Below are 22,479 nucleotides of genomic sequence, written 5' to 3'. Positions count from 1 at the left end.
GCAGGGAACAGGTGCTCAGTTCTCTCCCAGATATTCCAGCTGCAGTCCCTGAGGAGCCAAACCCTCTGTGCCCTGGGAGTGGGGCTGGTTTGTAGCGCTCTCCACTCTGCTGTTCTGCATTGAGCAGACACGGAGTCTCCTCCCGCAATCCGTGGGCTCTGTGGAGCTGATGGGCACTGGCAGGAGATGGTGCTGAGTGGCTGCAGTGCTGAAACGCTCCTGGGCAGAGCTGCCCTTTTCCTAAAAGGAGCCCCGAGGTAAAAGCAGCCCGAGGTTTTAGAGGTCTAAGCCAACACTGTGACTTGCATCCTGAAAGCACTGATGTTTCAGGAGCAAATCCCCAAAAGTGCTGAGCCCTGTGCTGAGGCAGCAGAGTGGGGAGTGTGTGCTGAGCCTACACAAATAATCCCCTTTGCTCCAAGTGAGAAAGAGCCGCTGGAACAAACGCACCCACAAGCCACTGTACACCCATGGCGAGAGTTAGTGACTCTGCAGGGCACTGCCTGATGCATCATTCCTGCTTTCTTTGTGTGGGAAAAGGCACCGAATCGCTGTGAGCAGTTAAATCCGAAGCAGAGCCGGTAGCAGGTCCAGAAATAACTGCTCGTCGGTGCAGTTTCATACACAGCAGTGATTGAATTGATTTGGGTTGTGTTTGTTTGGTTTTAAAATTGCTTTGAAACCATTTGAGGGCAGGTGCACTGACAAACATCAGGGTCATTTCCTCCCTGGCTGAGCCATTCTCATCAGTCAGTTGTTTTGCTTTTAGAGAGAGATTGGGTGGGGGAGAGTTGAAGAACTCCCGAAGAAAGCAGGGAGTAAAGGGCTGTTTCAGTCTTGGACACCAGAGCATGTGGCACTGCTCATAAATGGTGACTCAGTGGCTGGCCAGGGGCACAAAGATCACTCCTTTTCACAAAGCTAACTGGAAAGGTTTTATTTCCAAACACGCCTTTGGTGGCCCTCAGACTGTTGTCTTTCTGTCAAGTGCTTTTTTTACCTTTCTCCTCTTTGTATTTTAACTCTGTGTTCCTGCTCTATTTACAGTGTAAAAATGTGTTTAGTAAATTGGCATACATGTGGTTGCCTTTTAAAGGAAATGTTCCTGCTTTTTAATAAAAATCTTTGTTTTCTGAAATGAATGAAAAAATTTCCAACACAGAAATAATTTTGAGGACTGAAGATCATCAACCCAGTAGCTACAATGGAAAGTTACCTCATTTTTTTCCATGGTTCTCTAAGTGTTTGAAAGACCCACAAGTAGCAGAAAGATGTGACTCTGCAGGAATACATTTTATCTTGAAATAAAACACAGAATTGTGCCAACATTAGCAAGGCTATTTTTGTAGCTGAGAGCTCAGGTTGAACACTGGCTTGTCTTTTAAGAGTCTGAAGTGTGTAATTGTTACCACCTAGGAACTACTTTTTTTTTTTTTAAGGAGGCTCAGAAATATTTATAGCATATGACACAGCCAAGCATTCTTTTTTCTTTTTGTCAGTGTATTGTTTTTGCCCTGGACTTCTTGCCTTGTGGAGGGAGATGAATAATGTTTATAGGAAGTTCCCAATTAATGTTGTAAGCAGGAACTAGGAAATGAATTGAAATGGGAGAGCTTTCACCCAGAAGGTGGGCAGAACAACTTCTCCACACTCAGGAGCTGGTTCTTCCACCAAATTTGTGGGATCAGATGTGTGTGGGCTCTGTTTGCACTGTGGAGCAGCAGCCAAGCATCATGAGACCTCTTTTTTAGCATTTAACCTGCTTTTATCTTTGCCTGCTGTGCAAGACACATTCTGTTACCACAATAGGAACTTATTTTTTAACTAAAAGATCAAGTAAGATAATAAAGGTGATACTTTGCTGTGTCTTTCTTGCCTGTTTAACACACGGTCCAACACGTTCAGAGCTTAATTCCTGATGGTCCTGCCCACAGACACGAGTGGGCTGCTCAGTCCCGTGTGGCTCAGGGGCAGTTTGGGACACCTGTGCCCAGTCCCCAGTGCTGTGCCCAGTCCCCAGTGCTGTGCCAGTGTTTTTCCTGCGTGGGGGCAGCCAAGGGAGGGAGTCTCTGGCTCCATCCTGTGCCACCAATTAATTGCAGTGAAACACAACACTCCGTGGATTCCCCTGGTTAACTCTTTAATGGAATTTTCTGCTCTCTCTTTAATTAGCCCTTTCCTTCAGGGACTGAAGGCCCCAGAATTAGTTGACCAATTCTGGTCAGACCTGCTGTCCTCCAGACTCTTCATCTCCCTACAGAGGGGAGCTCAGCTGCTCTGGATCTTTTCAAGGTTCCACAAGCCTTTACAGTGCATTTATTCCTCTACCTGCACAGAACCTTTCCAGGCCCCATCCTCAGAATCTCCTGCTGTGGGTATGACAAAAATCCCCCCTAAAAAGCCACAATACCATGATGTTCATCCTGAAACTGTCCAGCAGCTTTACAGAGAAATGGGTAGAACTTCCAAGCAGGAGCTGCACTCTCTGGTTTAAATGTGCTTGAGTTTAGTGGATGAATTCTGAGTTTAAACCCCCTTTGAGTCTGAAATGCTCCACAGTTTGCTTTAAAATCAATACAGAAAACTGAGCTCAGGCAATGCAACCAGGATCTGCAGAGCTGCAGGATTTTCTGTCGGGGCTGCCCTGGATTTGTGTGACGGGAAGGAGGGGAATACTGGGGTTAATTTACTCAGCACTAAGTGACTTACAACCCAACTGCACTATCGACCACACTCTGAGGCTCGCCTAGAAACACTTCAAACTCGGTGTCTTATTTCTGGAAGCAGCCCAGTTACTCCAGAGAGCCCTTTGCTGTTGCATCCTCGAACTGAATTGTTATCAAAGACGACAAAGCTCCTTTTCAGCCGCGGCCTTTTCGCTTCTCCTCAGGAGAAGGTGGCGATGGAGCTGCGAGCCCTCGCCCTGCCGTGTGTGCGGGTGTATCGGGCAGGGGCGAGGATGGGCAGCCCCAAATGACAAAGGACGGTCGCCGCCGTGTCTGTCGCCGTTCCCGGTGTTTCCTGAGCCGGGAAATCACCGCGGTGCCCTCGGAGGTCGCTGCAGGACGTGCCTCCCCTCCCCGTGTCCTCTCCACTTGTCCCATCCCCGTGTCCCCTCCACGTGTCCTCATCCCCGTGCCCCCCCCGTGTCCCTCCCCCGTGTCCCCATCCCCATATCCCCATCCCCATATCCCCATCCCCATGTCCCCTCCCCGTTTCCCCTCTCCTTGTCCCCCTCCCCGTGTCCCCCCCGTGTCCTCTCCCCGTGTCCCCCATCCTCCTGTCCCCTCTCCTTGTCCCCCCCCCCCGTGTCCCTCCCCGTGTCCGCGGGTCGCACCTGCGGGCGGGGTGACTGCAGTTCCTCTCTCGGCCGGCAGGGGCGCCCCTCGCGGCGCAGTGCGCGGCCGGGCCGGGCCGGGCCGGGCCGGGCGGGGCCGGGCCGGGCGGGGCGGGGCGGGGCGGGGGGGGCGGTGCCGGTGGCCCCGTGGCCGGAGCGGGATCGGAGCGGGGCCCGGAGCGCCGAGCGCGCTGCCCCGCGCACCATGAACAGCATCAAGAGCGTTCCGGCGCGGGTGCTGAGCCGCCGCGGCGGGCACAGCCTGGAGGCGGAGCGCGAGCAGTTCGACAAGAGCCAGGCAAGGGCGGCGGAAGGGGGTGGCGGGGCCCCGGGACCGGCGGCGGGCACGGTCCCGGTTCTAGTCCTGGTCTTGGTCCTGGTCCTGGTCCTGGTCCTGGCCCTGGTCCGTTCCGCGAGGCATCGTTTCGAGGCGCGCCGAATACGAGGGCTTCCCGGGCCATGGGATGGGATGGATGGGATGCGGGATGCGGGATGCGGGGCGCGGGTGCTCGCCGGGCTCCGGGGACCCCCCCGGTGGAACGGCGCGGCCGCTGTCCCTCTGTCCGACCCTCTGTCCGTCCCCGTGTCCGGCCGTCCCCGGCACCGGTGCGGTGCGGGCTCCCCGCCCCCACCTGCCCCGCCGCTTCCTCCCGGCGCGGCCGCGACACCGGCACCGTCCCCGTCCCGCGTGGACACCGCCGCTCCCGTCCCCTCCCGTCCCGTCCCGTCCGGCCCCGCCGTCCCCGCGGCCAGCGGGCCCCCCCCCCCCCACCCTCCGGGCCTTATCTCAGGTAAACACGGCCCGGAGCGCACGGCGAAAGTTTTCCGGTGTCGGCGGGAGCATCACCCCGGGGCTCCCCCCAGCCAGATGGGCATCTCCGCGTCCCTGCCGGGTCACGGGCCCGGCCACAGCGACACCGGGCAATGCTTGGCACCGGGGGGAAGGGTTCCCCTCGGCCCCCGCGGCGCCGGGGATCGGGGAGTGTCAACCCACGGAGGGCGGCTGAGCTAAAGCCGAGCCCAAATGTGGTCGTGCCCCGCCGTGTCCGGCTTGGCCGGAGTGTCCATAGCCCTGTGGTGCCCGCAGGGTGGGCAATGCTCGGGCACCGATGGGGCTGGCATATGGCTGGTGGGAAATGAATCACTCCAACAGCGTGGGCAGGGATGGACAGAGGGATGGGCAGAGCGACGGGCTTGCTGCTGTCCCAGCAAAAATAACAGTACCCTCCACTCACATCCTCCGGCCCCTCTGGTTCGATGGGCTGTGCATTCACCGCAGATGTTTGTCCCTTCGCCCCTTTGCTTTGCTGGTCCTTGCTTGTCCCCTGGGCTGGTTTGGCTCAGGAGAGCGCCGGCGAGGGCAGGTGGGAATTCCAGGCCTCGCGGGGTCACGGTGCTGGGGAGGAAACGGAGCTCACCGGGTTTGGGGAGCAACACGAGAAAACCGGCAATTCCGGTTCCCTCTGGACGCGTCTCCTTCAATCGTCCCGCGGGCACCGCTGATAAAGAGCCGCGGTGCCAGCGCTGCCCCTGCGCCCAGGGGCTGCACGTGACCCTCCTCCGGCCCTGCCAGGGCATTTGGGGCTTTCCAGTGGGAACTGTGCACAGCTACGAGTTCTCTCCATCTCAGGGTTGCCGTGAGCACAGCCAGGTACAGGGCAAGGAGGTGGTTGCTCTCCAGTAGAGCTTTGGGCTCGATGAGCCCTGGCTCGCTGGCTGACAGTCAGTTACTACCCAGAACTGACCCTTTTTTCCCAGCAACTGCTGAAAAACTGTTTGAAGGGAGCTTTATGCTGGTGTGTTTTCCATAGTGGTGCTTCAGTGGCAGCAGAACAGTTTCAGTGTCAGTACATGGATATTGAGCTGCCTTTACCTCTAATTAGAGCAGCTGTGGAGTCGGCCACCGGTCACTTCTGTGTCACAGGGACTCCACTGGTACATCCTTCCAGGATTCCTACTGTCCTGGAGAAGGATGCTGCAGGAATCCAGAGCCCATTACCTTTTCCCCTCTGAGGGCCTGGGTGATGCCTGTGGGTACAGATGGGAATTGCTGACCCTGATGTGGTGCCAGGTGCTCGTTGGTGATGTGCAGGTCATCTGCTTTCCTTGGCAATGCTTTTCCAGTTCTTGTGCCGGGGTGATTCAGACATCCCCGTTGGAACAGCCGTGCGTGGGAAGTAGGAAGCACCATCCCTCAGCGGGCACTCAGCTTGGCAGCCTGGCAGGAGGCAAAACTTGCCTTTTCTGCTGCCAGTTTTTTGCTTTTCTTAAACAATAAGGTTAAAAATCCAACGAGTTCCTGAACCTCCAGGATTACATTGTGTGTGACTGCCGAGTGGTGGTGCTTTCTTGGTGTAATTTGGGAAAGAGCAGCGTTAGGAAGGGAACTGGAGAGCAGCAGTTTTTAGCTGAGCTGTTCTGACAGCCCTCGTGCTGCCTGGCCAGGGAGGTTCCCAGCTCAGCATCTGCTGCCAGAAGGTCTCTCCCTGCTGTGGGACCTGGTACCCCCCTGCCAGGTGGGGATCATGGCCCTGCAGGATGCCAGGCCTTTGGGGAGCCGTGGGCGGGCAGATTGGCCCTAATTAAAAGCAGCCTGGAAAGAAGGGGTGGATGTAAACTGTGCTCCTTCATTTGGGCGCTTTGATCCTGGCTTTAGTCACCAGCTTGGTACGTGCGGGCTGGGAGTGAGGGCTGGGAGTGAGGAGGGAGGAGTGGGGAGGGAGGGCTGGGAGTGAGGAGGGATGGCTGCACCCCTGTGGGCTCCCACAGCTGTGGCCAGGCAGGTTCTGGGGGCAGAACAGTCCACAAGGTTGCATCAAAGTTTTGGCCAGGCTGGTTGTGCACCTGCAGTGACAACAGGGACCTGCCCATCTCCAGATGTGCTGGTGGTGTCCCAGGAAGTTGGGTCAAGGGTGAATCTCCCCATTTCAGAGTCATCCCCCACAGCCTGGCTGTGCCAGGCAGCCAGCAGGGCCATCCTGAAGACACTCATGTCTCGGGCTGCAGCATCATCACCCTGTGCCCATCCCCTGTCACACCATCCCATTTTTGTGGATCTCCTGACCAGCCTGGTTTTGGAGGCAGAGGAAGCACACCTGGCACAGCAGTGCCAAGGGATTGGCATTGGTTCAGTGCCCATGGTTTATTTAGGACCATGTTGGTCTGTGTCATGGCAGTGCTGTGGGTGGGCTGGGGCTGCCCCTGCATGGGGCCAACACCTGTGGACATAAAATGGCTCAGTGAAACCTCTGCACTGAATCACCAAGGATGAAACCAGCCTGTCCAACAGCTCCCGGGCTGAATTTTGGCTGGTTGGGCTGGAAATGAGATTAAGGGCAATAAACCCAATAAAACCACCAGCACCAATGGGAATGACTGCTCTGTTTTGGGACAGGCCAGGGGGTCCCAGCCCTAGTTCCATCCCACTGAGCAGCTGAGCTTCTGTCCCTGGGGATATGGGACAATATTTCCTTTCCCTTCCAGCTGTGTCTCCTCCCACCTTGTGGGGCTCAGGTCCCACAGGTGAGATGGGTCAGGATGAGTGAGATGGGTCAGGATGAGCGTGATGGGTCGGGACAAGCACATTGTGCTACTTCTGCTTATGACAGGCAGCAAAACTCCAGATTTGGGAGCTGTGTCTACCTCACTCCCCCCATGCAAAGCACCTCAGTAAGATGCAGTAACCCCTTCAGCAGCTCCTTGCTGCAAGATGCATTTCCAAGCCCTACCATATGAAGCTATGGGCTTGTTGCTCCCTGGTCTGTGACAAACCTTCCTTTCTGTCTCTGACCCGTTGCTTTGGTGCTGTGCTGGAGGTGCTGGCACAGCCTCCCTGCCAGCTCCAGGCTTTCAGGTGGCTGTGGAGATGCTTCAGCAGAGGCAGCTGTGCTGCAAGTGCCTGTTGCCTGTTCCCGGGCACTCCAGGCTCGTTAACCTTTGGGATTAGAGGATTACAACAAGTCACCGGCTTAACTGCACTGCTGCTTTACAGCCCCACATGGCAGGGTAACACCAGGGCTCTCCCAGACCAGGAAAGGCAAAACCAGGACCTTTTCCCAGCACCTGGGGGACAGTTTTGGAACAGGCTCGCTTTTTGGGATGCATTCATGATGGGTTTGTTGCTGTCACGGCCAGTTCATGGGCACAGCTATTTTAGATCCTTGTGGGACCGATTTTATGCATTGACACCTTTGGCATCACCCCTTCAGCCCAGCATTGGGTTCCTCCTGCATAAGTCAGGAGCACTTGATAACTTGGCATCAGGTTCCCCCTGCATCTCAGTTTGAAGGAGCCCCTGGACAAGCAGCCACATGGAAGCAAGTGCTTTTCCCAGGAGAGCAGATGAGATTTTTATAAAGTTTTAGGGCTGTGGGGCTGCAGGGAGGGGCTGAGTTTCTCTTCTGGCATGAGTGCTGGTGGCCAGGCCACTTCCTGCCTTCCCTGCTGGGACCTTTTTCCTCTGCTGGAGACAGAGGGCTCATGGACTCAGGCACAGTCCAAGCACTGCTGCGAGGGTGAAGCAGCTCAGTTGAGTCTGCAGGGACCTGGTGAGGAGGAGGAAGACCCTCATCAAACACAGCAACTTGGTTTCAGAGTCCATCACCACACAGGAGATGCAACCAACCCCTCTCTGGGGTCATCTTTTGGAATCAATGAATAATTCAAAGTGTCCTGTGATCAAACACATCAAAACGTAGATAATCCTCCTCTGCTCATCACATTGCTCTGGATTTTTGCTCCATCAAGTTGGGCATCATGACCGCCACTCCCTCCTTGCTCGGGGGCTGCATTTCCCCACGTGCTGTTTGCCAAAAGCACCCCAAACCACTCTCCCCTTGGTTCAAAGGCTCCTTGTGATTCCACAAACAACCCTGGAATTTGGCATCTCTGTGTGTGCTTTAATGTTCCCTGGGCACGGCGCTGAGTTCAGGCTGCAAAAATGCCAGAATTGGTTTCCTGGGACAGGGACAGCCTGGAGCACTGGTGGGGTGGGGCAGGAGGGGTCTGTCTCACAGGTCCTGCTGGGGATGGGGAGGTTTGTTGGAGGATAAAAAGGCCTATTCTGATGTGTTACAAATGACTTTGAGGTGACATATGTGTTCTGAAATTCAGGGTATTCCCCCAAAGCACCAGCACTGCCCTCTGGGGGGGATAGGGTAGCCATGGGGGTCACACTGTGTGTGACAACAGCTCTGCCTTCCTCTTGCAGGCCATCAGCATCAGCAAAGCCATAAACACCCAGGAAGCGCCGGTGAAGGAGAAACATGCCCGGCGTATCCTTTGGAGCAGCCCCTGGGGTGAGGCAGGAGGGCTTTGGGGCCATGGAGGGTTGGGAGGTGGACACCCACACAGAGCTTGGTGAGGGGTGGCATCATGTAGGTTCATCCGTCAGTGCAAAGGCAGACAAGAGAAGTGCTTTTTGGGGCAGTAAAATGCCAAGGGCCCCGGTGGGCTCTGCAGCAGGGGAGGTGCACCCAAAAATATCGTTGGGGGTCTTCTCAGTGGGTGGAGCATCACCTTGGTGATCTCTGTGCCTTTTTAATGGGTGTGCAACAAGAAGAGTCCCCAGCCCAGCCTGTGCCCTGCCCCATGTGTCCCAGTTGGCCTTGACTGCAGGGAAGGGATCATCCTGGGCACACACCACGAGAAGGGAGCGTTCACCTTCTGGTCCTACGCCATCGGGCTGCCCCTGCCCAGCAGCGCCATCCTCAGCTGGAAGTTCTGCCACGTCCTGCACAAGGTCCTGCGTGATGGACACCCCAACGTGAGTGTCCACACTGCAACATCCCTCCTGCTTTACTGGGGCGGGGGTGGGGAATTTCTGCCTCTTGAGGTGTCCCTCTGCACAGAGGGTGGGTTCCCTTCCCTGTGCCAGCCACCTTCCCCAGGCCATAAGGCTGTGAGACAATCTGTTGTTTTGCACGTTTGAAACCTTTGTGCAAAGCCCCAACCTTTGGGTGCCATTGGAAGGCTGGAAGTTCTCCCAAAGCTGGAGTGGCATGAGGGTTGGGTCCATCCTCTTGCCCAGTGTCAGGGCAGACAGGTGGGTGCTCCCTGTGCCAGCCCCACTGTGCCACATCCCTCCTGTTTTTGCCCCCAGGTCCTCCAGGACTGCCAGAGGTACCGCAGCAACATCCGAGAAACAGGAGACCTGTGGGTGAGTGGGGCAAAGTGGAGGTTTGTGCCTCTCCCAGGGGGTTTGGAGGTGGATGCTCAGTGACAATGTGGGTGTGCAGAGGTTAAAGGACCACCTGAAATGAGCCATTGTCTCTGCTCCCGTTGGGTAATGGTTGTGCCCACAATGGAGGGCACAAGAGCTGTAGGTTGGTGCAGGTTCACTGGCGCATCTGGGCTCTGCTGGATCCAGGTGGCCCATGTGTCCCCTCCTGTCTCCCCAGGGCCACTTGCACGACAGGTATGGGCAGCTGGTGAGCATCTACACACGGCTGCTGCTCACCAAGATCTCCTTCCACGTCAAGGTGAGACCTTCTGCTGCCTCCTCTCCTGCTGTGCCAGGGGGACAGGGCTTTGCCAGGGGCTGTGTCACACCAGCACTGCCAGCAGCAACTGATGCTTTTTCCTTCCTTTTCCAAAGCATCCCGAATTCCCCCCAGGACTTGAAGTGTCGGATGAGGTGCTGGAAAAGACTGCGGGGACGGATGTGAACAACATGTGAGTGTGCTGGCGCCGGCAGAGTGGTGAGGGGTGTAAATGCTGGAGCAAAACCCCCAGACTTGTGCCAGTCGGAGCTCTTGCCATCACGGGGAGCCGCAGTGAGCTCGAGCAGCTGGAGTAGGGATGTCCCTGGCACGGAGTGATGGAGTTTTGGTTTGTTTTGGCAGCTTCCAGCTGACGGTTGAGCTGTTTGACTACCTGGACTGTGAGCTGAAGCTGTCAGAGTCAGGTGAGGAGGCGGCAGGGCCCTCCCGCTCGCCCCAGGGCTCTTGAGCAATAGTTTCGCTCTTTGGTCAGGAATGGAGTTCCGGGAGGCTGAGGTTGGAGGCACAAGTCCTTCCTCCTCCTCCCATGAGATTTCTGAGGTTGTTCCTCAGCTGGATTCCCCTGTTGATGCTCTGTAGAGGCAGTTGTAGGAAAATATTTAAGGAATGTGGCCGGTTTGAGCCCACCTGAGCACAGGAGAGTGTGCTGCTCTGAAATACGTTTTGATTTCTGTTTGGTATAACCACCTTAATCGTGTGCATTGCCCAAATCCTTTCTGCCCCCCAGAAGCAGAGGATGGGGCTGTACCTCTTTTTAAAGGTTCATTTCCCCTCGTTGAAATGCCTTCAGGGAGGGCTGGAGGTGTTTGCAACTTGCTTCCTTCTCTAGGAATTTTTAGATGGCTTAGAAATGTGGTGGATTCTTCCTCTGTGAAGAGTCAGGAACACGGAGCTGTCCTGGAAAACAGGGCACAGCAGGAGAGACTCCCATCAACCTCCCGCTTCTCCTCCTGACCCAGTTATACCGAGAATTTATATTCATAAATACTTTAAAGCTGAGCAGGGAAGGAGCTGGGGTGGATATGCTGCCTGGATCCCTGCCAAGGGAAGGGATCTGTTTCCGAGCAGGGGCACACGAGGCTGCGGTGCCAGCGGGCTCGGCCCCTGCCCTGGATCCTCTCCTGGATCCTCACAGGATTGAGTAGAACAGAGCAAAACCTCTTGCTTGCCCCAGCTGCATTATTTGCATCAGCTCCAGGACAGTGTCCCAGGATTTAAATCCTTCCTTTCTGGGGTCAGGGCAGAACTGAGCACCCCATTTCTCTGCCACCACAGCCCCCTTGGGTGTTCTTGGTGCTCGAAGGGGGGTTGTTCCTGGCTCGGCAGGACAGACGGGCAGGAGCCCTGGCGTTGTCCCTGTGCCCTGGCAGAGCCACGTGGGCTGTGGTTAATGATCAAGCTGAGCAGGAGGCTCTGCAAACACGGTGCTGGCACCTCACTGAGCTCAACCCCTCAGTTTTCAGGCAGCTGAACACGTCGATGGCCGTGTCGCAGATGTCGGCGGTGCAGTGCCGCCTGGCCCCCCTCATCCAGGTCATCCAGGACTGCAGCCACCTCTACCACTACTCTGTCAAGTTAATGTTCAAGCTGCACTCCTGTGAGTCCCACGATGTGCCCCGTGCTGATCTTTTCCAGGGTTGGCCCTCTGAATTTGGGGATCAGTTGGAGCATCCATTGCCATGTCTCCATATCCCAGCTGAGCTCTAAGGGCCTGCTCCATCCCTTGTAGACATTCCAGATAAAGGATTTAGAAGGACTTGTTCTTGAGTAATGCAAACTCACGTGTCCTGGCCTGCCAGCCCCTTGCACAGAATTGCTGGGCAGTGCAGCACCAGTAGCCTTATCTGGGTATTTCAGGGTTCCCACACGTGCCTCTCCCTGTGCCACATCCCTGGTCTCTATGCCAGGATTTGGGATACCCAACTCCCATCCTGCTCCCACCTGGCCTTTACCCCACTGGCTCTTGCAGCAAAGGCATTGGGTGCATGTGAATACATGTGCGGCCCCAGGTCAGTCCCAACTGTCCCCATTTCCCAGGTCTGCCTGTGGACACGCTGCAGGGCCACCGGGATCGCTTCCATGATCAGTTCCGCAGGTAATCCGTGGCCAAGGTTGAGCAATGGGTGCCCTCCCTCCTGCTAAGCCCCTGCCCCTGAGAACTGTTTGTCTTTCCCTCCTCTCCAGCCTCAAAAACTTCTTTAAGAAAGCATCTGACATGCTGTACTTCAAGCGACTCATCCAGATCCCTCGGCTGCCGGAGGTATGGTGGGATTCCTGTGGTGCTTTGAAGATCTTCTGGGTTCAGGGCGCACAGAATGTCCCCAGGGATGGGTTTGGGGACACTCAGAGGGACCTGCTGGCCTTGTCAGCTGCCTTCCTTCCCTGGCACTCTCCCTGCTGTGGTTCCCAAGCCCCCCACGACGCCACCACAGCTTCTTGTCCCTGCAGAGCCCCCCAAACTTCTTGCGGGCGTCCGCGCTGGCCGAGCACGTGAAGCCAGTGGTCGTCATCCCCGAGGAAGCCCCTGAGGACGAGGAGCCAGAGAACCTAATTGAGATCAGCACAACTTCCACCACGGAGCCGCAGGTGGGGACACAGGGCTGGGCTGGGAACGCAGGGACAGGGGGACAGCGGGGACAGGCACCTGTGCCTGGCTCAGCTCAGCACCCTCTGTGTTGCCCAGATCACCTCGGATCTGTTTGAGCAAACCTTCGGGCCACCCAATGGCGTGTGGGATGACAGGTATGGGGGTCTGGCGGTGGCAGAGGGGAGTGGCAGCTACCACGTGGCACCAACCTGCCCTTCTCCGCAGGGATGCGCAGATTGAGAGCCTGAAGAAGGAGCTGGACACGCTCCGGGCAGAGATGGAGAAGATCAAACTGGAGGTAAAGCCCACCTGGGGCATAGCTGGTGTGGGAAAATGGGATAGAGCAGGAGCAGGTTCTTGACAGCCAGCACTGTGTTTTGGGATCTCTGCCAGTGCCAGGACCTGACTCTTGATGGAGATGGGCTGGAGGCATGAGGCCTGTCCCTTGCTGTCATGAGCAACTTTATCAGAGCAGGGGACAGAGCAGCTGCAGGGAGAACTTTCCTGTGCATCCTGTGGCTGCTCTGCCCAAGTCACAGTGGGGCACCTGAACAGGGGTGTTGGGGAGGGCATGGCTGCAGGGTCATGCCCCGGTGCCTGGTGTCCTGCAGGCGCAGAGGTACATCACACAGCTCAAGGCACAGGTGAACAGCCTGGAGGGAGAGGTGGAGGAGCAGCGCAAGCAGAAGCAGAAGGCGCTGGTGGACAACGAGCAGCTGCGGGATGAGCTGGAGAGGCTGCAGAGGGTGAAGCAGGACAGCGACAGGTCCCAGCGACTCTGCGCCGAGGCCGAAAGTAGGTGCCCTGCAGTGCCTTGGGCCAGGGCCTGCCTGTGCCACGGCTGCTGAGTGAGGGGCTTCTCACCCTGTAGAGAAGGCCAGTGCCACCGAGATCCGCTACACCAAGCTGAAGGAGAAGCACAGCGAGCTCATCAACACGCATGCCGAGCTCCTGAGGAAGGTAATGCTCTGTGCGGGCACTGACACTGCCTTGGTCCCTCTGCCACCACCTGCCCCGTTCTCCCAGTGTCAGTCCCATCACCCTGTACTCTGAGCATAGCTGGGGGGCACCCCTTGAATCCCTGCCCACTGGCAGTCAGCATTTTGGATGCTGTGAGAAGGGTGTCTTGGAGTTATCCCTTGAGCCAGTGTTTGTTTGGACCATGGTGAGGGTCCCTGGTGAGCCCTGTGTCCCCACACAGAATGCTGACACCGCCAAGCAGCTGACAGTCACACAGCAGAGCCAGGAGGAGGTGGCACGTGTCAAGGAGCAGCTGGCATTTCAGGTGGAGCAGGTCAAGCGAGAGGCTGAGATGAAGGTGAGCTGGCACAGCTCTGGATCCTTCCCTGCTTTCCTGCCAGCACTGAGCCCTTCCCAGCCTGGGAAACATGGTGGCTGTGCACAGTTGGGTGCAGGGGTAGGGGTGGTTGTTGATGTCAGTCCCTGATCCAGGAAGGAGTTGGCATCAGGAAGGCATTGTCTAATACATGTTTCATTCCCTTTTGCCCCAATCTGCCTTTTCTTCTTCCAAGAAAATGCAAATTGGTGGATTTGGGTGCTTTCATTCTCTGAGGCCCAAGTTGGGGGCTGCTCCCAAAATTCCTATCCTGAGCAAAGGAGCCCTTCCAGAAGACACCCCAGAACCCCCAAAGCATGGGTTCCTCCCTCCATCCCGGCCCTGTGCCCGTGCCGAGCGGGGCCAGAGCGTGTTGGCAGGGGCTGGTGTTGTGGTTGCAGCTGGAAGACCAGAGCGTGCAGATGGAGCAGCTGCGGCAGGAGCTGGATGCCCGGCGGGAGGAGCTGGACCAGGCGCAGCGCTCGCTCAGCCAGGCCAAGCAGGTACAGGGCTGGGGGAGCAGGGGGAGCCCAAACCCCATCACAAACCCTGGTTGTGCAGGGCAATGCTCCTGTCACCGCTTGAGCCAGTGGTTTGGCACCAGCACAAGGAGCCATCGCAGAGTTGAACATGAGCCCAGCCCATCAGTGACATGAGCTGGGCATGTCCTCAGCTCCCCCCAGGTGCTGGGCTCACAGTGTGGTGACAGTGAGTGACAGGGCTGTCCTGGCCCCATGGCAGGCGGGTGTGGAGCTCAGTGCGCAGGTGGAGGCCCTGCATGCCGAGAAGGAGGTGCTGAGGCGGTCCGTGAGCGAGAAGGAGTGTGAGCTGCTGTCCACACGCAGCCTCATGGAGGAGAAGGAGCTGCAGCTGAGCCAGGAGGCAGACAAGGCCACGAGGGAGATCCGAGAGCTCCAGGGCAAGCTCCTGGAGAAGGTACAGTGCTGTGTGAAGAGCCCACTGCCCCTCTACTCGCTGGGGTGAGATGTGTGTGGGGGGTGCCGAGCAGTTGGGGGCTCAGCCGAGCCATCACCGACGTAGCCAGTGGGATGTCACTTGCACCAGCAGTAATGGGGTGCTTGGGTCTAAGGGAAATGGTGGTGATGGGAGTGCTGTGTCCCAGCTGTGCCACTCACCTGTTCCTCACAGAGCACCCAGGAGCAGAACTTGCAGCAGAAGCTGCTGGACGAGCAGTTCAGTGTCCTGCAGGAGACGGTGCGGGAGGCAGAGGAGATCCTCCGCGACGCCGTGGCCAAGCTGGACGACCCGCTGCACATCCGCTGCACCAGCTCCCCAGGTAGGGCAGAGACACCATCCCTGCCCCCTCCAAGGTGTTGTATCTCAGCTTTCCCAAGGCATTTTTTTTCCATCATGCCTGAGTAAGTTGAGGTCAGACTTCCCAGGGTGGATTTTTAACTCTCATCCCAGCACTGTTTGCTCAGGTTTTAGTGCTGCTCTCCAGCCAGAGCCATGACAACTCAGGCTGTCTTGGCTTCCACTCAGTGGTGCCAACTCGTGCTTGTGGAGCCCCTCCTCAGCCTGGCCGTGCTAACGAAGCTGAATTCATTACAGATTACCTGCTGAGCCGGGCGCAGGCGGCGCTGGAGTCCACGGATGCCCTGGAGAGCGGGCACGCGCAGTACGTGGCCTCCATGGCAGGTACCTGGGGCTGGGGCATTGCTTCAGCTTGCTCTTGTTTCCATACATCAGCAACCCCCAGGCTGCTCCGGGAGCAGTGACAATGTCCTGGTAACAGAGGGACGTGGGGAGGGTGGTGGGTTCCCATGTGCTTGTTCCAGCTGGAGGGGTTAATACCAACATCTCCAAGCTCTTGTGTTGACCCTTGAGCACCTTCAAGGAGGGGCTGCAGCCCCCAGGACGTGTCTGACAGTCCCTGAGCCTGTGCTCTCCTGGCAGATGCCGCGGGGCTGGTGGGGGCCCTGGCCCTCTTTGCCCACCTCACAGCTGACACCATCGTGAACGGCAGTGCCACGTCCCACCTGGCGCCCACAGACCACGCTGATCGTGAGTGCACAGGGGCAGGGGGTGAGGGGGGGGATTGTCCTCATGGGATGTGCCAAAGTTTCCTCTGCCATGGACTGGATATGGGGTAGATCTTTACCAGGGACAGCACAATACCCCAAGCTCTCCATGCTCCCCTTCCTGACACTCCCTGCCCTCTCCAGTGCCCTTTCCTGAGCCAGGAACATCACTTTGCCCCTGGAAATTAATTTATAATCCTCTAGAAGAAATTCACTGGGTGCTGTGGGTGCTCAGTGCCATCTCCACAGATGAGGGGAGGAGGAAGTGGAGGGAAGCAGGGCTGGGCTGGAGGGCCCCCTTGCCCAGCGAGGGGCCTGGCACCGACCCATCCTCTCTGCAGGGCTGACAGAGCTGTGCCGGGACTGTGGGCAGCAGAGCCTGCACTACCTGGGCGAGCTGAAGGACAGGCAGAGGCTGGGCCATGCCGAGCTGGGGAACGTGCGGCGGGCACTGCAGGGGGTCCTGCACCTGGCCCAGGTAGGACATGGAGCCCACACACCCACCTTCCCATCCAGGGCTGGCAGCGGGGCTGGACTGAGCACTTTGGGGTTACCCACAGGTTCTGGGGCTTTCCATGAGCCATCTCAGCTTCTGAGTGCTGAGAGCCTTCCTGGTGGTGACCAGAGCCCCTCACCCTCAGATGAGCTGAAGTCTTTCAGCCCAGTAATCCCAGTGCAATGAAAAATTCCCAACTTTGAGATACTCACGTGAAGCCACTACTAGTCTTTGCCCATACACCACTATTAATTCACAGGCTGTCAGCTCTCCAGAGCCCTCTGAAGCCAAAACCTCTCCTGTGATGGAGTTTTGTCACCTTGATTTGGGGCATTTCTTGCCCCTGAGGTCCCTGTGCCATGTTTGCTGCCAGTTGGTGGCACATGTGCCTTCACCCTTGCAGGCTGCAGAGTGCTGCTCCTGCAACTTCAGTTATTTAGGGATAAAAATGGAGGTGGATACCCTGGTTTGTAATTATTCCTTATAAATACTCCCTTCTGTCTAAAACCTGCTGATGCCTGCTGCCTCCTCTGGCAGGAGCTGAGGCCCAAGAGCTTAGACATCAGGCAAGAGGAGCTGGGGGACATGGTTGAGAAGGAGATGGCCTCCACCTCAGAGGCAATCGAGGCAGCCGTCAGGCGGATAGAGGTGAGATGAAGCTGCAGGATGGGCCATTTTGGTGCCTTGGGGCAGCAAAGTGTCCATCACTGCTCCACCCTGCTCACTGTCCATCACTGCTCCACCCTGCTCATCCTCACAGAAAGGTGGCATCCAGTCCCTCCTCTTGTGTTTCCCAACAGGAGATGATGAGCCAGGCCAGGAACGAGAGCTCTGGTGTTAAGCTGGAAGTGAACGAACGGTGAGTTTGGAGGGGTGACGTGTGATGGCCACGGGCAGGATTGTGTCCTGTGCCCACACCCTGTTGGGGTGTGCTCTGCTCCAGAGCAGGCTGGCTGGGCTCCAAAAATGCCCCATGTTCTAACTGAGGCCAAAGCCCCCTTTCCCTGGATGCACCACCAGGGGATGCTGAACTTTTCTCCTGTTTTCCTGCAGGATTCTGAACTCCTGCACAGATCTAATGAAGGTCAGTACTGCAGGAACCCATCTGGACTGTCAAAGACTGCTCAAAACTGTCACTTCCCACCACTGGCAGCATCAATCCTTCTCTATAAAACTCCCATCAAACACCAAAACCTGTTTCATTCCAGGCTATCAGACTCCTTGTAACAACATCTACAAACCTACAGAAGGAGATAGTAGAAAGTGGCCGGGTAAGTCCTTCCCTACACTCATCTCTCTGCACACACATGAAACACAGCAGGAGAATTTCCCCCAGTTTGCAGAAACACTCTGGATTTCCTGGTTTCCCATGTTAGCAGCATGCTGGCAGTGCCTCTCACTGGAGATGTGCTGCTCATGCTCTCTGCACATTTTGTTATTACCCTTGCAAAACCTTGTCCATCTAAAGATGATGGCCCAAACTTGTGTGGTTTAAACCAAACCCAGCCCAGCCTGGGGCTCCAACACTGGTTCTCTTGATAATTATTTAAGCAGGTCAGTAAGAGCAACATTAAGTGCACAGAGATACTGTTGACCCCTTGATTTATGGCTTTATATACGAATTTATATGTTGTTATACTTTATATGAGTATTTTATACAGATTTATATATTGTTGTATGTTAGACAGAAGTATACTTTATATGGGTATTTTATACAGATTTATATATTGTTGTATGTTAGACAGAAGTTAATCCAGGCCGTAATATTCTCGTAACAACAGGGGGCAGCAACAACTCAGGAGTTTTACGCCAAGAACTCACGCTGGACCGAAGGGCTGATCTCTGCCTCCAAGGCCGTGGGCTGGGGAGCCACCCAGCTCGTGTAGGTACCCCCAGACCGGGCTGTTCCTCTTGGACATGGCCCCATGTGTTCCCCCAGGGCTGGCTCCTGCTTCTCCACCCCCCAGTAATCAAAGCATCCCACTGTTGAGCTGTCATGGAGCACCATTGCTATTTCCTTATGGAGCATCTTTGCTGACTCCCTATGGATTCTCATGTGGCTCGTTGCTGACTCCATATAGAGCATCATAACCTGGGTTGGACCACACGGTCACCCAACCAGGGATGCCAGTTCTTCCCTGTCTGCACTATGTGAAATCAAATAATCCATGTCCTGCTTCCTGCTCTGCTGGTTGTGGATGGGATGGGTGGGATCAGGGCAGGGTATCCCTGTGCCAGAAATGTGGGGAACCTTTTGGACAAAGCTTTAAAGATCTCATCCACTTCATTATGGAAACAAAATCCTGTCTCTGCCCAAGACGTCTGGATCATGGCTTTGGATAATTGCTTTGTAAATGAGCTTTGATAGTGGTTGGACTCGATGATCTCAGAGGTCTTTTCCAATCTCAACAATCCTGTGATTCTATAATTACAAAGCTGCTGGATCCACGTCTGGTGCTGATTTCTGAGGGTATTAGCAGGAGATAAACAATCTGCACTTGCTTTGTGGTGCCTCTAACCCGACCTCCCTTCTGGCTGTAACGCAGGGAGTCGGCAGACAGGGTCGTGCTGCACACGGGCAAGTACGAGGAGCTGATCGTCTGCTCGCACGAAATCGCCGCCAGCACGGCCCAGCTGGTTGCTGCCTCCAAGGTGGGTGTCCCGGCAGGACCCCCTGCCTGCCCCTCAGGCCACCAGCCATTCTGTCCCCAGCACTCCCAGCAGTGCCCATCCTGCAGCCCCCGGAGCTGCCTGTGCCCACTCAGTCTCAGGTTTAATCCGAGTGTCTTCACCGGGTTTATGTTCCTACACCTGGGGCTTGCCGTGAAAGGGAAGATGTGTAAAACCTCCTGTCTTATTATGTAAAGGAAATGTTAATAATTAACAAGAAATCCTAAAAAAGGAGCTGGAATTGAGGGTGGTGGATTTAGGTCTTTGCCACCATCGCTGTTGGTGGGGATGAAAGTGTTGGGCAGAGGTTTCAGTGAGCAAACAGGGATGCAGGTGGAGGGGAGGAGAATCCAGAGGGCTTTTTGCAGCACATGGGTTTAAAAAAAACCCCAAACCCATATATATATTTTAAATATACATAATATATTGTATTAGCATCATATTAACAGAGCATTCACCTTTTAATAGATTTATATAATTTTTACAATTAAAGTAGCATATGATAATAAACAGTGTCATAATATACAATATATTATATGATAATAAAATAATAAATATAACAATGTGTTATATAGAATGCATTATTATATTTATATCCTATGATTCTAATATGATTACATGGTTTAACTATTACAATTTATATATAGAGCTGTGTATATTTATATGTAAATATTATAATATATTGCTTATAAATTATAAAATCTATTATAATTAATTAAATGTTTATAACTAAAATAATATATAAAATAATATAGTTAATGGTAAGATAATATAATAGTATAGCAATTAGATATATAGTAGTTTTAAATATATATAAATTATATATATATAAAATTTATAATATATATTATATATATTTATGTGAAATATATATTTTATATATACATATACATACAGACAGACATATATACACACATATACATATACACATACACACATATATACATATGTATATATACATATACATACATATATATATGTATTATTATATATAATATGAAATGGTTATAAATATATGGCCATGTCTTTGGTGTGTGCTTGGCTCAGGTGGGAGCAGAGCAGGTTTGGTGCCCTGGGGCTGAAGGGCTTTGCAGGGCTCACCTTGTCTGGCTGTGATGGGATCACTGGGGATAAACCTCCCCATCTGTCCTTCCATCCCTCCCACCCACGTGCCTGGGCTCTGACAGGGGCTCTGTGCCCGGGGCACCCCCAAGCCTGGCAGCTCCCCCAGCCCTCCCTGTGCCCCTGGCAGGTGAAAGCCGACAAGAGCAGCCGGAACCTGGCCCGGCTCCAGGAGTGCTCCCGCAACGTCAACGAGAAGGCGGCCAACGTGGTGGCCTCCACCAAGTCAGGGCAGGAGCAGATTGAGGAGAAAGGTGAGGCTTTTGCAAGGACAACATCCTGAGGTGTCCATCCCTCTCCACTGAGGGTGCACTCAGAGACCAGCCCGACTCTCCTCCACAGACACCATGGACTTCTCGGGCATGTCCCTCATCAAGCTGAAGAAGGAGGAGATGGAAACACAGGTAGGGCCATGAGGTGGACGCGGTGCAGCCACACATGGGTTCATTCCCGCGCCAGGTGGTCCCCTGTGCCCCCAGCATGGGTGCCAGTGCAGCTGTTGGGGCGCAAGGAGGGTCCCCTCTGCCCCCATCACGGGTGCCAGCGTGGCTGTTGGGGCGCAAGGAGGGTCCCCTGTGCCCCCATCACGGGTGCCAGCATGACTGTTGGGGCACAGGTGAAGGTGCTGGAGCTGGAGAAGCGGCTGGAGGGCGAGCGGGTGCGGCTGGGCGAGCTGAGGAAGCAGCACTACGTCCTGGCTGGGGGCTGTGATGCCGTGGACGATGCCGAGGACCCCCGGCCAGCGCCGGCCCCGCGCCGCGGCATCCTCAAGAAACCCCCCATCGCCCAGAAGCCCGGGCATGGCGAGGTGGGCACTGCGGGAGGGGTGGCTGGGGCAGGGCAAGGGGGTGTGCCCAGCAGGTGCTGATGCCTGGCTCTGTGCCCTTCTCTTCCAGCCCCAGAGGGACACCGGCCCGTGCCCCCCTCCTGGGGCGAAGGTCTAGGGGGGCTCGGGGGGTCCCTGGGACCGCGATGCCTTTGTGCTGCTGTGCCTTCCCACGCGGGGTCTGCTCAGCGCCTGGCCTGCAACAAAACCCCAACTGGATGGGGTTTTTAAAGAATATATTTTATTTTTAGGGTTGGGTTTTTTTGGTCCTGGTTCCTATCCATAGAGCAGGGGGGCTCCTGTGCTCCCCGGGCAGGGCAGAGTGCCCTCCTCCTCCTTTTTTTCCTTCTCCTCCTCCTTTTTTCCTTCTCCTCCTCCTTTTTTTCCTTCTCCTCCTCCTTTTTTTTTTCCTTCTCCTCCTCCTTTTTTTCCTTCTCCTCCTCCTTTTTGTCCTTCTCCTCCTCCTTTTTGTCCTTCTCCTCCTCCTTTTTTTTTCTTCTCCTCCTCCTCCTCCTCCTCCTCCTCCTCTTCTTCACCTCCCAACCAGCTCTCCCGGTTTAATTTAATTTGGGGTTCGTTTGGGTTATTTTTTTTTAAAGACTTTATCAGCACTAGAAGTTTTCAGTAAATGTAGCTCTACTGTACTGCTCGGACCCTTTCTAAGAACTGTGAATTGTTTTTACAGCAGGAAACTGTTGGGCTTTTCTTGCAGCCATTTTTTAAACTCCCCCTTTTTCAGCCTGAGGCATCACTTGACTCCAGGCGTGGGATCAGCCCTGGGCAGGAAGGGAGCAGGGCTTTTGTAAGGGAAAAGCAGTCACTGACACACACTGGCAATAAGGATTTTTATTTGGTTTTTTTTCCTTTTCTATTTTTTATTACTACAGCAATGTCAAGGGATCAGTTGCATTATGTTTTCTATTTAAGATAATTAGCAGAGTTTAATCTAACCGTGGCCTCTGGGAGCCAGGGGACAAAGAAGGTGCAGCAATAAGGAGTTCGGGTGTGGGGAGATATGGGGGCAGAACCCAAACCCTGTCAGCTGTGTCTTCCCTGGGAGCAACTGCCAGGGTGGAGATTATTAAAGGAGCAATATTTAAAATGCATTTGTGTTGTCTTGCTGGCAGGGAGGGGGTTGGTGACAGGGCTGGGGCTGTGGCATGGGGGGCCTGGGGGTGGCAGCAAAGTGGCCCTGAGCTGTGGGGCAGAGAAAGACAGGGCAGTGCCTTCAAGGAATTAGCTAAATATTATATATGTGTGTGTGTGTGTGCGTGTGTATACACACATACATGTATATATATACACGCACATACGTATTTTTATATTTTTAATATATTTTATATATTTTTTTATATTTATATATACACACATACATAAATAGAGTCCTATCTCTGTATATGTAGCCATGTGTATTTATTGCTCTGCATGTGCCTATACATACAAACACACATATATACATTTTTGCTTGTTTTATGTATTTATATAATTATGCACTATATAGTAATTATAATTATAAATAATGATTATAATACAATTCTATTTATATTCACTATATATGCATTT

General features: G+C 54.7%; 1 protein-coding gene across 2 annotated transcripts; it reads left to right on the top strand.

The window, feature by feature from the left end:
• Positions 1-3,448: 3,448 nt before the first annotated feature.
• Positions 3,449-22,022, top strand: HIP1R (huntingtin interacting protein 1 related). 2 transcript variants are annotated; one of them, XM_071572254.1, is made up of 32 exons: positions 3,449-3,635; positions 8,547-8,610; positions 8,959-9,101; positions 9,438-9,494; positions 9,736-9,816; positions 9,933-10,009; positions 10,180-10,241; positions 11,294-11,434; positions 11,875-11,932; positions 12,022-12,097; positions 12,286-12,423; positions 12,521-12,579; positions 12,650-12,722; positions 13,036-13,219; positions 13,296-13,384; positions 13,626-13,742; positions 14,162-14,263; positions 14,502-14,696; positions 14,970-15,057; positions 15,333-15,419; positions 15,678-15,785; positions 16,144-16,280; positions 16,836-16,946; positions 17,099-17,157; positions 17,352-17,382; positions 17,507-17,569; positions 18,080-18,180; positions 18,845-18,950; positions 20,221-20,344; positions 20,433-20,494; positions 20,707-20,898; positions 20,987-22,022. In XM_071572254.1, exons 1-32 carry the CDS (start codon positions 3,543-3,545, stop codon positions 21,032-21,034), a joined length of 3,126 nt encoding a protein of 1,041 aa, XP_071428355.1. In that variant the 5' UTR covers positions 3,449-3,542; the 3' UTR covers positions 21,035-22,022. The 2 variants fall into 2 exon arrangements, with proteins under 2 accessions (XP_071428355.1, XP_071428354.1); XM_071572253.1 differs by having other exon boundaries at positions 14,910-15,057.
• Positions 22,023-22,479: the final 457 nt, after the last annotated feature.

This window comes from Pithys albifrons, chromosome 17 (genome assembly GCF_047495875.1).
Source record: "Pithys albifrons albifrons isolate INPA30051 chromosome 17, PitAlb_v1, whole genome shotgun sequence".
Classification (NCBI taxonomy): Eukaryota; Metazoa; Chordata; class Aves; order Passeriformes; family Thamnophilidae; genus Pithys; species Pithys albifrons.
Note: the sequence above shows the minus strand (reverse complement) of the source record. Positions and strands in the feature narration are given on the sequence as shown.

Bases quoted from the DNA above. Each gene is read 5' to 3' on its own strand.
- HIP1R (XM_071572253.1), top strand. From the start codon at position 3,543: ATGAACAGCATCAAGAGCGTTCCGGCGCGGGTGCTGAGCCGCCGCGGC. The intron at 12,098-12,285 runs GTATGGTGGGAT...TTGTCCCTGCAG, and splicing joins AGATCCCTCGGCTGCCGGAG to AGCCCCCCAAACTTCTTGCG. The intron at 15,058-15,332 runs GTAGGGCAGAGA...AATTCATTACAG, and splicing joins CCGCTGCACCAGCTCCCCAG to ATTACCTGCTGAGCCGGGCG.